At 40.8% G+C, this 13,313-nt stretch overlaps 1 protein-coding gene across 3 annotated transcripts in view; it reads left to right on the top strand.

The window, feature by feature from the left end:
• The window catches only part of LOC128876009 (fat-like cadherin-related tumor suppressor homolog), a 506,666-nt gene that overhangs the window by 447,181 nt on the left and 46,172 nt on the right, over positions 1-13,313 (top strand). For all 3 annotated transcript variants that reach the window (XM_054122090.1, XM_054122088.1, XM_054122089.1), the window contains exon 6: positions 5,910-5,971. In XM_054122090.1, coding sequence (XP_053978065.1) covers positions 5,910-5,971 — 62 coding nt within the window. The remainder of the gene's footprint in view (positions 1-5,909; positions 5,972-13,313) is intronic.

The raw sequence follows: 13,313 nt of genomic DNA, 5'->3' as shown, positions 1-13,313 counted from the left end.
GCATTGGAATAAAATCTCACCCATCTCCATCGACAAAAAAGCATAAGCGAGATTGTATAAGGTATTGCCGGGCGAACCAGCGCAACGCGATCGCCGCTCGCATTAACGTTGCATTTACGGTCAAGCGGCGCATTGTTCTTATTTAAAGAAAGCACGGGTATAATAACGGATAACGACAGCGTTTTGGAAACAGTATTGCGAGATTAGATCAGATAATGCGCGCTCGTGTAATACGTTGTAGCTCGGGGAAAGGCGTATGCGCAAGCGTCGTTTCTATTCTATTATATACATTGCACTATGCAGAGGGCTTTCGATGCACAATGTCAAACATAAGCATTGGTACAGGACCATTTTTTAAAAAATCTATTATATCTATTATAAAATTATAACATGAAAAGGATGGAAACCATGAGGGAACCTACGTGCAAACAGCTATCCTTTTCTTCGTTGTATCAGGCTGCTCCAAAAGTTTCTTTCGCGACTTGCACTGAACTATTTTTTGTGGCAGAATTTATATAAACAGGCAATCTTGTCTCTTAGAAGTTGATTTTATAACAGTAATAGACCAAACTGGATTGTACACAACTCTGTAACGTAACATAAAACGTAAAATATTATGTACGTATTGCTTACTAATACAACGGAAAAAACTTTTTGGACAACCTAACATTTCGTCACTCGAGTGTTTTATTTCGCTTTTTTATCCGTCTCTTGCCGTCAGCCTATTCTCACATCATGTTCGATCCCTTGTGTCGAGACAACGGTTGCGAAAGTTTCGTGACACTCGATTAAGAACAGCTCACTGGCTGCAGTACTCTCGCGGATTTATTCCAACGACAATCGAACGGAGAAGGTCGACGGACGCGTGACCGAAAATGGAACGAACGGATTTGAGAGATCGCGCGACGCATTTGCAATTCAAAACAATACGTACACGTCGAAGGGGTAGCAATTGTTTCGATTCTCATACACGGGTATTAATGGCGGCCGCACTGCCGCAACGACGCTCGTTAAATTTCACTCCGTCGCGATCTCGTACGAATTTTCCGCCTTTGACGCTCGCCAGGCCAAGATGATCGATTTGCATACCTAAACACGACACTGCCTTGTTGTACGATTGAATCTGCGTCAAGGATACTCGATTATACTCGAAATTAATATGTACATATAAAAATTCACCCTCGTTCTAATCTAAAATACAAAATTTTGAAGCATTATAAAATATTTAAACATAAAAATATTCTTAGTTGACAAACAAATTCGTCCAATCGTGAAATAGAAATTGTAGTTCCGAGAACGAGGATAATTCTGTAACAGAAATATGCCCGAGGGAAGATTATGATGATAAATTACAACATGATGAGAAGTAATTCTTTCCATTAAATCTATCTACTAATTCCGACTCGCAACTACGGAATTAGTTTAGCGTCGAGAGTGGATATTATCCCTGTGGAAGGAATGCAAACAACTTTGACGAGGTTCCTGTGGCTTTAAACGCTTCCAAACTCGGCGAATTTTCGCGTGCTCTCTCACGCATTACCGCCAAACTTGATGATTGATCTGGTTCCTGCTGATCACATCTCGATGTTTTATTAGTGACTTGGAAGTTACGCTGAAACATTTCTAATTTAATTTGATGGATTTTGTTCTTGAAAATATTCACGTCGGGAACATGAACATTACTGTTGAAATACATGTAATTTCTATGATATATGTATATATGTAAGCAAGTGTGCGTGTGAGTGCGCACGCATCGTATGGTTGAATAATAAGAGAACCTCGTTTAGTTGGTAGTCTTATGTCCGTAAGTGGCACACGCTTTTTTACCATGTAGTTCGTAAAGCTCAAATATAATATATTTAGATTATAAGTTTTTAATAAAAGGTGTTTAATTGATTCGTAAATCTACGCTTTCAAATATTAACGATTACAACAAACCGTATTCAATAATAATAAAGTACAGGGTGTGACAAAATAAAACAATGAAACCTTAAATTAGGATGTAATAATTTTTACAATTTTCACCTATCACGAATAAAGAAAAAGTGTAATATTATTTTCACGAAGAAGCATCAGTCATAAGAGGCAAAGAGGCTACGAGTCAAAAAAGTTTGAAAAACACTGCTCCATTCTAGTCACGTAACACTCCTATCCAACGCGTTAACGCCAAGTATTTTCAGAAAATATCACGCGAAACTGAAAAAGATCCGTGTTCAATCCCGCGAAGGATCCAAGAGTCGAAGCTACCAACGCACCATCTGACGGAAGTAAAGAATTGTCTCGAGGGAAGATTGCACGAAGTCGGTCCTACGGTTTTTCCACGGTATGCTTTTCACCGTCCGTCATAAAATATTCTCCCGAGGGGCCTGGAAATTCACGGTCGAGATATCTTCGTCTAGAACGTCCCGGTTACATCCGCTGGGAAGCGACAGGAACAAAAATAAACTCAACACGATCCGTTGCCATGCGTCGAACTCCTCGTAGCAGGATCGATGCGTAATAAACGACCAGTAGCGTGTTATCAGCACACCTAAGAATTCATTATCCCTTTGGCCTACGATTTATTGTAGGACCGTGCGTGTCATAGTCAGGTATCAAATTCTTCACGCACTTCCATACGACGTGTTTAACGGGTCCTTTTTATGTTCGACTTAAATTCTATATCACGAGCCTCACACGTTGTTACAGGCTAAAAGATTAATTACGGTAACATCATTACGAAAATTGTACCTTCAGTTGCACCCTCTAATGAAGCCGCAATAGGTCACAGTACTTAGAAATACTTTGTTAAAAAGCATTTCGTTGTTTTCTTTTCTTTAAATGGGATTTTTATCTTATCCTGGGGCTCCGTGAAGGCATAATTCGTCACTGAGATCCAGTTTCTGGATATCAAGAACGAGGCAGGAGTATCGGGACAGTTGGTAATATCGCGAATAGTTTTGTCGTTCCGCTCTGATTTCCAATAACGAATTTTCCAGTGAAAGGGTGAGGGGTGGTCGCCGACGCGCACAGGTGAATCGAGGCAGCAACGACGCCACCGACATCATCGACACGACGAGGGCGAGAAATGAGAACGAAAAAGCAATTATTTAAATGTGTTCCGCCACACGGAGCCTTGTGCTCGCGTTCCCTCTGTGCGTCGCTTTTCTCCGTTTCCCTTTTTCCACCTCTTGTGGGCTGTGTGTCTGGAGGGTGTAGCGAAATTTGTGATGAACGTACTCCACACCTATTTGTTTTAATTTGAAGAACAACCGTAATATGTCCCAGGAAGACCATTGTAAAAACATCAAGTACAGAATAATTGTTAGTAGACATTGAGTATTTTTTTTAAATTATGAAACATTATTTTGGGAGGCAAGCTATAAATATTAATTTAAACATTGCCTTTAGATGGTCGTTATATCGGGGGATTTATTTTCCTCGTCTTAGAGGGTCAAGACGAATAAATGAAACGTAGACGAAAGCACGTTGTTAAATTTATAGTATAGAGGAGCTTAATTAGATATTTTTAATGGTAGAAATTTATAGAAGTGTATACCTTGGAGACAAATTTTTAATGGCTGATGGAACCGATCTCCGAAAATCTTGCACGCCACCTCGTCCACCGAAGTCGATCAGTGGCACCCTACCTGACCCGAGAAATCTTATTATTACGGTTATTAGAGTTTGTCACGAACGAATCAGAGAAATCTTGAGGTCAGCGCGATGTCGATTTAATCAGCTTTATGGTCGCTGGAAGGAGTTCGAGGACGTCGATCGAGTTGGCGAAAAAATTGCACGGTTGCGTTTCAAGAACGCCGCATCGATCTCGTCGCGACTGAAAACTTGACAAATTCACACTGGGCGAATAGAAGTTTCACGAGTAACTCAATTCCTCCAAAGAAGTGGCTAAGGCGAAGAAATAATTTTTCCATGAAATTCAATGTTCTCGGAAGCCTACGCTTCCAATCGAAGCATAACAAGCAACTACACAAAATTCCATCTTGATTGGACAAAAATAATAAAAGTTGTAGGTGGTTATAGGTCGGTGGTTATAGGTCTCAAGTAAATAGGTCGTAAATTTTACGATATACTAGTTGCACCCCGCGGTTTCACCCATGTGGAATACTATTTATTTTATGTTGTTTGCATTCGACTGACTATTCAACTGTGTGTTCCTTCGTGACTTTCTCTTACCGAACAAATTTTTAGAATCGATTCAATAGTTCCAGAAATTACCCCTACACAAACAAACTTTACTTCTTTATAATATTAGTATAGAGAAACAATCTTTACTTCATATAAGATCAGAAAAAGCCTGTATACTTGTCGAAAACGTTGAAAAGTCAACATTGTTCATAGCCGATACATCCTTCACGACAGGAATTCATAGTTCCTGCGATTCGTGTGGTTCGACTTGCTTGAAAATCTCCGAAATCAGCAGCGTAAGTAGAAGAGTAGCGTAATTCGCCTCCATGAAAGGGAGGTCTTCCCCCTAGTTCTAATGAGTCCGCGAAACAGGAGTTTCGGGATTCCCTGCGTTTCTGCGCAGCGTCAGAGACAAACGAGACTCTCTAGCACGGCCAAGGGACACGGCTTCTCTGGTAACATGATTAGTACTTCCTGCTGGAATATAAAATCTGCGCCGTTTGTCGTTGTTACCGGAAGCCGTAGAAACCGGGGCGAAAAAATGTGCTCGCGGCCGCCAGCGCGCCAGGGCGCAATTTCAGGGGCTTCGTTCTTGTTCCGCAACGTCGCTTTCAGAAACGTTTCGTTCGAAAGCTCCGGAAACCGCCCGCATCCGGCAAGGTCTTCCGCCGTCTACGCGGAAAAGTTATTCCCGATGCTTGCGGAGACTCTTACATTGAAATTTCCTCATCGCTACCCCCGGAACCGTTGCCACAAAGAAGAAAAGCGCTGAAATCGAGCGTCGCGAAAGCAATTTGCCGCTAAATTAAAAAGACTGAATTGCACCTATTGATCATGATTGTATAACATTGAATTTTGTATATACTTGTATTATATTTTCAGATTTTGTCTCATTCATAAAATTCCATTTTTCTGCTTATTTTAGAAGATAACGAGGAAGGTTAGAGAACTTCTTTTATGTAGAATTTGATTCTTTTTAAGATGTACTCGGATGATTTTTTGATATTTCTTTCAAAACTCGAATCCATTGTTTTGTTTATTACTAAACATGGGGTGGCAACTACTAAAATTTAATGTACTACTGTATCAACTACTAAAAGTAAAGTTGAAGTATATATTCCTAAACAGTGATTCACTTATTCCCAGTGGTCAATTTCAAACAATTGATGTAAAAAATTGAATATAAATTGAAAAATATTCTCTTCTGCCAGAAACTGTGCAAACTAATATTTTTCACTTAGTGGTTCTGTCAATATTGAAATTATTTGATAATGATTTAGTCCACATACTTTTTCATTTAATTCATGAATTGCATTAGATGTACAACCAAAGTTTCCTCACAATATATCGTAACTACACTTGTTGAAACTTTCTGTGAAAACTATAACTTGACAGTTGAAATTTTCACCACGTTTTGGAAAACCCGTCGCGTTGAGACCGATCGTCGAGTGAAACACAAAGCAAAGGGAAAATACGAACGGCCGGTGAAAAGAATAGAGAGGGAAGTTCGAGCGCGCTCGACTACCGTCCAATAGCATCTGAACGCTATAATTTCGTCGAGTCCGTTCTATCGGGCTAATCTTTGTCTCCGCTAATCGAGGCCTTTTCATTCCGTTTCAAATTGCTGCGGAGAATTGTCCCCCGACTCGTTCAGCAACGTCGGTTTACCGGTCGAATCGGGAATGAAACGTCGCCAGGGAAACCTCGATTGAAACACCGTTTAATCAAGATTTATTAAGCCACGTCGATGCCGTCTAATCCTTGGCACGATTATGTTTCAGGTTTGATCACGACCAGCGGCAGGAAACTCGATCGGGAAAATCAAGCGGAGCACGTACTGGAGGTGAGTTTGCATGCAAATTATTTTCCAGGAAATTATTGCGATTCGAATCGCGTCACCGTCCGTCAGCGTTATCTGCTCGAATCCCTGATTTTTGGACGACGCATTGTCTTACGATCGATTGCACGCCCGATAATAAATGGCTGCTCGAGCCTCGATGCTGTTTGGAATATTCAACCCGCGGGCATAACTCTTCCTTTCCCTTCATTTTGTCAGAGCTGGAGGAATTTACGAGCGACTTTTAATTGCCCGTTCTTCCTAACTAGGGAATATATAAATTAGAGTTAAATGAATTTGGATCGTGGCAGCCGCGATCTGGAGTAATAAATGAAAAATTCGCGGAGGCACGCGCTTGGAAAATTCTCCTTTTAAACAAAATTTAGGAGAAGTATTTTTACGTTCGCAGATCCTAGTTATTTTAGACTCGCGTGTGTTCACGTTTCCTCGACACAGAGAACGAATAATCTCCAGTTTATCGATACTTGAAAATACTTGAATAGTAGTTATTCGGCGAACAACCCTCTTGGACTCTGCTCCGCAGACGCGGCCCGGTTGCTGCATCTTTCATACTGTCCGTCTCGCACTGTTTGCAGGAACACTTACTTCCTTAACCGTTTATCTCTCCGACAGGATTTTCTCGTCGGGTCTCGGGAGGATTCAGACGAGACAGGGTAGCCGGCTTAGTAGTTCCTTGGCTCGTGGGAGTAGCTTCAGCGGAATAATCGCTTTACGCTAAGTATAATCGTGCGTCGGTGCGCATAGTTTGCGCTTTGCTCGTCTGACGATGTACGCGACCTGGTGCGCGGCGTCGAGTTAAGTCGGATTCGCTAATAAAAGGGGCTACCGGAAGGGTGTGCCCGAGTCTAATTTCCCAAATCGAGACACCATGGTGGTAAAACTAAAGATACCCAACCCTAAGATATCCCCATCGTCGAAATTGCGTGCGGCTTAGGGGACGATTTCCTAACTGCCACCGCGAAACTTTCGCCGTTTGAGCGATAATCTGTGGATCCTCGAATCGCTTCGATAATTTGGCTAAGACTTTTGAGAAGATCGTAGCAGCCTGAGGAGTGATCGCGGTTTACGAATTTTACGAGGGAAAGTCGTAACTCGAGTAAAGGTTCCAGCGATGGAGATCGATAGGAGTAGTAAAGCTCTAAAGTGTCAAAAGTGTTTGGTGACCTATTTTTGGAAGAGGTAGAGATTGAGATTTGAGGTAAAATTTTAACGTTGTATTAACACATTGTTGACCGGCAATTTTACACAGAAGCGACTTCATGTCACCGGCTGTTATGAGAAAAGTCAAAAATTATCTACACTTTTCATTCTATAATTTATTTACGTAAAGCTAAAGTTTCACTAGGCACGTCACTTTTCTATGTAATTTCCCTCCTTATCAATGCACTTTCCCCAACGGTCAACAAGCTTACGTACTCATTGCAAATAAAAGGTTTTCGGTTGGTCGAGAAGCCACTTTAGCATCACATTTTGCACGTCAAAATGCGTTACACTTCTATATCGCCCTGAGTTTCATAAATTGAAATAGATAATGCAAGTTCAAACACGAGTTTACTCGTGACCAGTCAACAACTTTTGGGCATGAAAACACGAGTTAACTCGTAACCGGTCAACAATGTGTTGACTCTAGTATCTATTTCTAAATAATCTATATATTGTAGTATGTTCCTTCCGTAATTGATACTTTAGCAAGCTACCACTATAAGCGCAGAATTATCGTACAGACGACGGATCCACGGAATACATTCCCTAAATATCGTTTCAATCGAAGTTCCATGCATTCAGAAATGATACTGCAAACGACACTCATTTCGCGTCTCTTCGGTAACTATTTCTCGAATAGCGAGATATCGGACACAAAAAAAAAGGGAAACAAGCGTCGTTGGGAGACACGGTATCGAAGATTAACCCCATTTGCTGTTGAAATCTCGGAATAGTCGATAGGAAGCGAGTCGTTACGGTAAATCGAATTTCCTAACGGCGTGCTAACGCTAACAGGTGATAGGACGATTACGGATGCATTCTTTATACCTCTTAGTTTCAACCCCCGCGCCCAGGCTCGCATCAAGACGTTAGAGACTACGATGTACGAGGTCTCCAGTGGTTAATTCGAGGCAATTCGATGAATTCAAAGACAAGATTCTGTGTTAATTTTTATCCAAGTAGAAATTACTTTATACAGTCAGTCCTACAAGTATTCGTAACCTCTATGTCTATTGAATGAATTTGTCTAAATTAAATGATAGGCTCAATGATTCCAATAAATGTTTCATTCGTGAATAAACTTTGCACATGTATATATTTATAATGAAACATTTATTTGAAAACACCAAACTTGTCATTTAATTTAGACAAATGTTTTTAGTAGACATAGATGGTACGAATACTCATGGGACTGGCTGTATACATACTGTTGCGCCGAAGAGTGGTGCATCGCGATGTACTCATTGTATTAGGTTTAATGAAAGATAATCACGAATTTATAAAAACGAACAACAACACAAAACATTTATTTCTTTTAAATTGTAAAAAACAATGTACATTATTTCCTCACATTCCTCAACTTTTTGTTTTATAGAGTTAATCGATTTGTACAATGAACGGCTTATATAAAAACTAAATTAAGTTCATGTATGTTTTAATAAACTATTTCCTAACCATTCTGTAAAAATATTATTGGTGACCTCGTAATACTCGTAACCAAAGTGTCAACTAAATCTTAATCCCGCGCAAATGCGCCAACCCCTTCGTTTTGGGGATCGTTCGTCGACCCCATCGCCGTTCCCCTAATATCGTCAGGCTGGAAATGAGGAAGAAAATCGCATCCCCCTGAAGATTGAAAAGTAAAATGAGTAGAGTCTCCTGTCTCGGGCTGTGAAAGCGAGAGGGGCCAGCTTTAAGGGTGTCTGTTTCTCCGGTGGGACGAAAAAGACGAAAAACAAGGTTGGATAAGGGGTGAGAAAAGCGCGACGAGAAAGGGACGCGAAGTGTCGGCGAGCGAGTAGATGGAGAATCAAGGACGGGACGAGGTGAAGCATTTCTCCACGGGTCGTCGTCATTGGAGACTCTTGGGGGATTTCTTTTCTCTCTGCGTTCGGATTAAAGGAAAAGCCCCGACAGCTCTAGCCGCCGTCCCACCTCCGCCACTGTTTCTCTGTGTCGCGAAACGCTGGAATTTCGTTACAATGGAAAGAGCAAAGGAGTATACCAATCTCGAGAAAAGGTTCGCCGAGATACTACAGGGGGATCCTGGGGAAATAAATAGCGCTCGCTCGGAATGGAAACGGTCGAGATGCGCCTACTTCGGGCCTCGTAACGAGTTTTTACGTGTCGACACACCGAGAAGAGACTGCGGCTGAAGGTGATCTGGTTCCCGATACGGTCCCTCGCTCGAACATCGAAAATCGACAACGTTTTCTTCAAACGAGGGTCCGTAGGGAATTTTCTCTCGTCCTCGCGTTTCAAGATGTTAATAAACCTCCGCTACGATGGTAGTCCACTGTCTTTCGGACAACAGGGGTTCGCTGGGGTCTTACCTTCCTCCGCATAAATCGATACTGTAACTCCTCGACGTGTTTCTTATCCCTAAGTCGGTCTTTCTCCGGATGGACCACGGCGGCTTAATAAATTCCATTCGAACGCGACAGGTACTGTAACTCCTCGTTTTAAGTTTGAATTTTAATCCATTTGCAAAAGTGGATATTTCGTTCTTATCATCAAAACTTGTTTCGAATGTATTTAACTAAAAACGTTTCAACACACACGAATAAGTACAATGTGGCATTTAAACGAAAATGTTCAAAACATATGAATAAAAACAAGATTAACCCTTTGAGTGCCAAGGAGCGATATATCGCTCCTCCATACACTTGCAAAAAGGGCCAAGAACGATATATCGCTGCTCGAAGCTGTAAATGCTATAACTCGTTAAAAAATCAATTTTCCTTTACGAAAATACCTTAATGCGTGTAATATTTAACGGCTGCTTTTAGTATTGTGTAAAAATGCCATGAATCTTAAAATAAAATTGACCGAAATATACATTTTTGTTTACAATCAAGCATCTTTCTTTAAAATTTTCTGGCATTTCTCGGATATGTATGAAAATTTCCTTTAGCACTCAAAAATTGTTTCTTTAATAAAATGTTTACTGACAGAATTGATCAAAACTAATTTTTGACATGGAGAGTCAAGCTGAAGAAACACGAGAACAGACATTGGTTTGATTCAGTTTATTTAACGCTTTGAGTGCTAAAGGAAATCTTCGGTTAGTATAGTAATTATATAGCTTCTTTAACGTCCAATCTTCAATTGTCAAGAATTTGATCGGTGCTTTCCCCATTAAAACTTACGCGCAGCTACAAACGCGACCGCTCTAGTTACCCAAGCGAGGGTTTTGCATAAACCCGTCGGGGCGAATTTCTCGCGGTCCCGTCTTGATCGTAAAACTTGCGATACGCAGTTATCCCTTGTCTGGCACCGCCGAAGTTCCCAGCAAACTTATTCAGCGGTGTTTGTTTAGCTCGTCGACGTCGCGGCTAAAGTTTTCGAGAATCGAAGCCAGTATCCCCTGTTGGAATCCCTCACGATTCGAATGCATCTGCATCTATCTCGGTCTATGTATACAGGGTGTCCCAGAATTCCTGTAAAAACCGGAAATCGGGAGTAACTGACACGATTCTGAATAACAATTCCCTTTGCAAAAATGTCGGTGGGGGCTTCATTTTTTAATTATTAACGAATAACATCGACTAATCACAGCAGCCGAATAGCGCGCGTTCAGCTGGCTATGCCGCGACCCGGCGTAACCAACCAGTCCTGCCTCGAGTTTATGCTCTCGCGGAGCAGTTTCCTTTTTTGTGAAGGAAATTATTGTTCAGAATCATGTCAGCTATTTCCGGTTCTTGCAAGAGTTCTGGGACACCCCGTATATAAAAGGATGATATTGAACGAGTCCGTATCGGAGAGACGATAACTTCGATTCCCAATTTATCGAACGTATCTACTTTAATCAGAAGAAGGTCTTGCGCCGGAGAAGATGAGACTAAGTTTCCAGATGTCTGAGAACTCTTGTCGCGTACCATGTTTTCTGGAAACGTGACGATTCGTTCTTGAAATATCATTTTTTTTTTATTTTGTGAGATACTATAGTTCTCTCTGTTTATGTCAAACAATTGGAGTTACCAATTTGCAGGACAACTATTAACTTTATACTGTCATAAAGTACAACACCATAGGAATGTGTTAGATGAGACGGTTACATTTGAGAAAAAAAAACATAATTTTAATTTCAGATTAATGTGAAATTACAACTACTCGAATATTTGAATTCCACTCTCGAATTCATAGGGGGATAAATTTCGAAACCGCCTACAATGTACACATTTGGATTTTCAAATTTCACGAAAGCTAAATAATTTACGAAAAAACATTCTTAACTCGGGTAAACTAACGTTTCAAAAGCAACCTTATTAAAATCTGCTGGTAAAGAATGTAATAATTACGGCTTCAGCAAAGCTCGTCTCGTCGAAAATAAAATTATGTTAATTTAATACTAATTAAATATCCGCGAAGGGACGTTTCGAGATTCGTTTGAATTAAGTCTGGGATCGTATCATCGAAACTGTGCAATGCAAATGTAGTCACTTGCGGGAGTCTGGATTAATGATCATAACGACATTTAATATCGAGGACACAAATCTACATTAACGTCGTTAAAAGTACAATGAATATCTTTCGACGGACGAATCACGGAAAGAAACTCGATCGAAATAAAAAAAAAAGGTGGTATGTCCCGTTGGAACGACAATTAATTATCGTATGAGACAGTCGGTTGTTCGTGCAAGTTAACTCAATTATTGTCACAGCTTGTGGCACGGTCCTCCGTAAACGTATGACGATAATGAAACGAACGCGTTGCAAAGAAAAACATGTTTCTCTTAATTGAACTAACGAGGGAGCGCGAGTCGTTGGAATGGGGCTCGATAACTCGACGTGGAGTACTGGAAATGTTGACGAGTTTGGCTCTGGCTGTTCCTTGAATCGTTGAACCTTGCATTTCAGCGATTTTCTCCGTGTCTGGAGTCACCGTTTGTCCCATTTTTCATAGTTCTACTTTCAAACGTTTGAAATGCATAGTTAAAATTTCAAAGAAACCACAAACTACAGTTTCAATATTAAATTATCAAGCTTCGAGTATCATGTTGGAAGCTATTATATTGCAGGTTAATATTATGTTTCCAAAATATCTGGACAGAATACGATCACAGAAATATTGACATCTCATGACCCGACTACAGCAAGCTCAGGAACGAAACGCAACTTTTTATCCTTCGTTTTCGTCGATCCTTCCTCGGTACCATCGTTTTTCTCGAGCCACGTTTCGCGTTCATTACTCGGAACTCGAACATTCCTAGGCCAAGGGAAAGCGAAAATAAAGAGCAGCCGCGATTCATTTAAGTGCAAAGAGCCGAGAGTTTCGATAACTCCGCCTTTTCGGTGCCCTTATTCCCGAGATACGCTTCAGACACTCGATGCGGTACCCGAAGTAGGCTTGAAACTTGCTTACCCGCGTGCAGAGGACGCGGAGTGTCTGGCAGATACAGTTTCGAGCACCTACTCGAGAATAGTTGGCTGAAATTTATGATCGACGGGATCCAGGTACGCAGTTAAACTCGCAGAATTCTTCATTAATTGAACCAGGCATCATATTGCCGCACGGAGAATTTCATCGGTGTCCCTATCGGTAATATTCCGATGGCGAACGCGTTGCACGCAATATGCGAATTCTGCTTGGTGCAAAAACATTCTAACGCTGCCACATCGTCGTTCCTCTTTGAGACACCATGCACACAGGATCGGACAAAGCATTCCGCGACAAATTTATGTTGGTAAAGTGCATCAAAGATGAAAGGGAACTATAACAAAATTCTCTTGTCTGCTATCGCTGTATTTAAAAGGTATTAACTAGAAGAAGCAACAGGACATGGTGAGAAGAAACTATATCGTACAGCTGAAGAATTCTTGTGAACAGTGAACAGTCTTCAAACTTCGATCCAACAACGCCAAACTATCGAAGGATACGAAACACAGTCTTCGCATCAGAAGATGTCTGTCATATCTAGCTCTGACGATATTGATTTGTACATAAAACAGAGGGTACACGACCTCATCGATAAGCGATGCTAACTTTCTTAGAGAGTAAGAGATTTATATAAACACTATTACACCAGTGATACATACAACGATAAATTGAGATGTTTGAATGAAACAGACAAACATGTATTCACTCTTTGAGAATAAGATGTATAGAGACTATTACATTGAG

Source organism: Hylaeus volcanicus, chromosome 4 (genome assembly GCF_026283585.1).
Source record: "Hylaeus volcanicus isolate JK05 chromosome 4, UHH_iyHylVolc1.0_haploid, whole genome shotgun sequence".
Classification (NCBI taxonomy): Eukaryota; Metazoa; Arthropoda; class Insecta; order Hymenoptera; family Colletidae; genus Hylaeus; species Hylaeus volcanicus.
The sequence above is the reverse complement of the archived record's forward strand: the minus strand, read 5'-3'. Positions and strand labels throughout refer to the sequence as shown.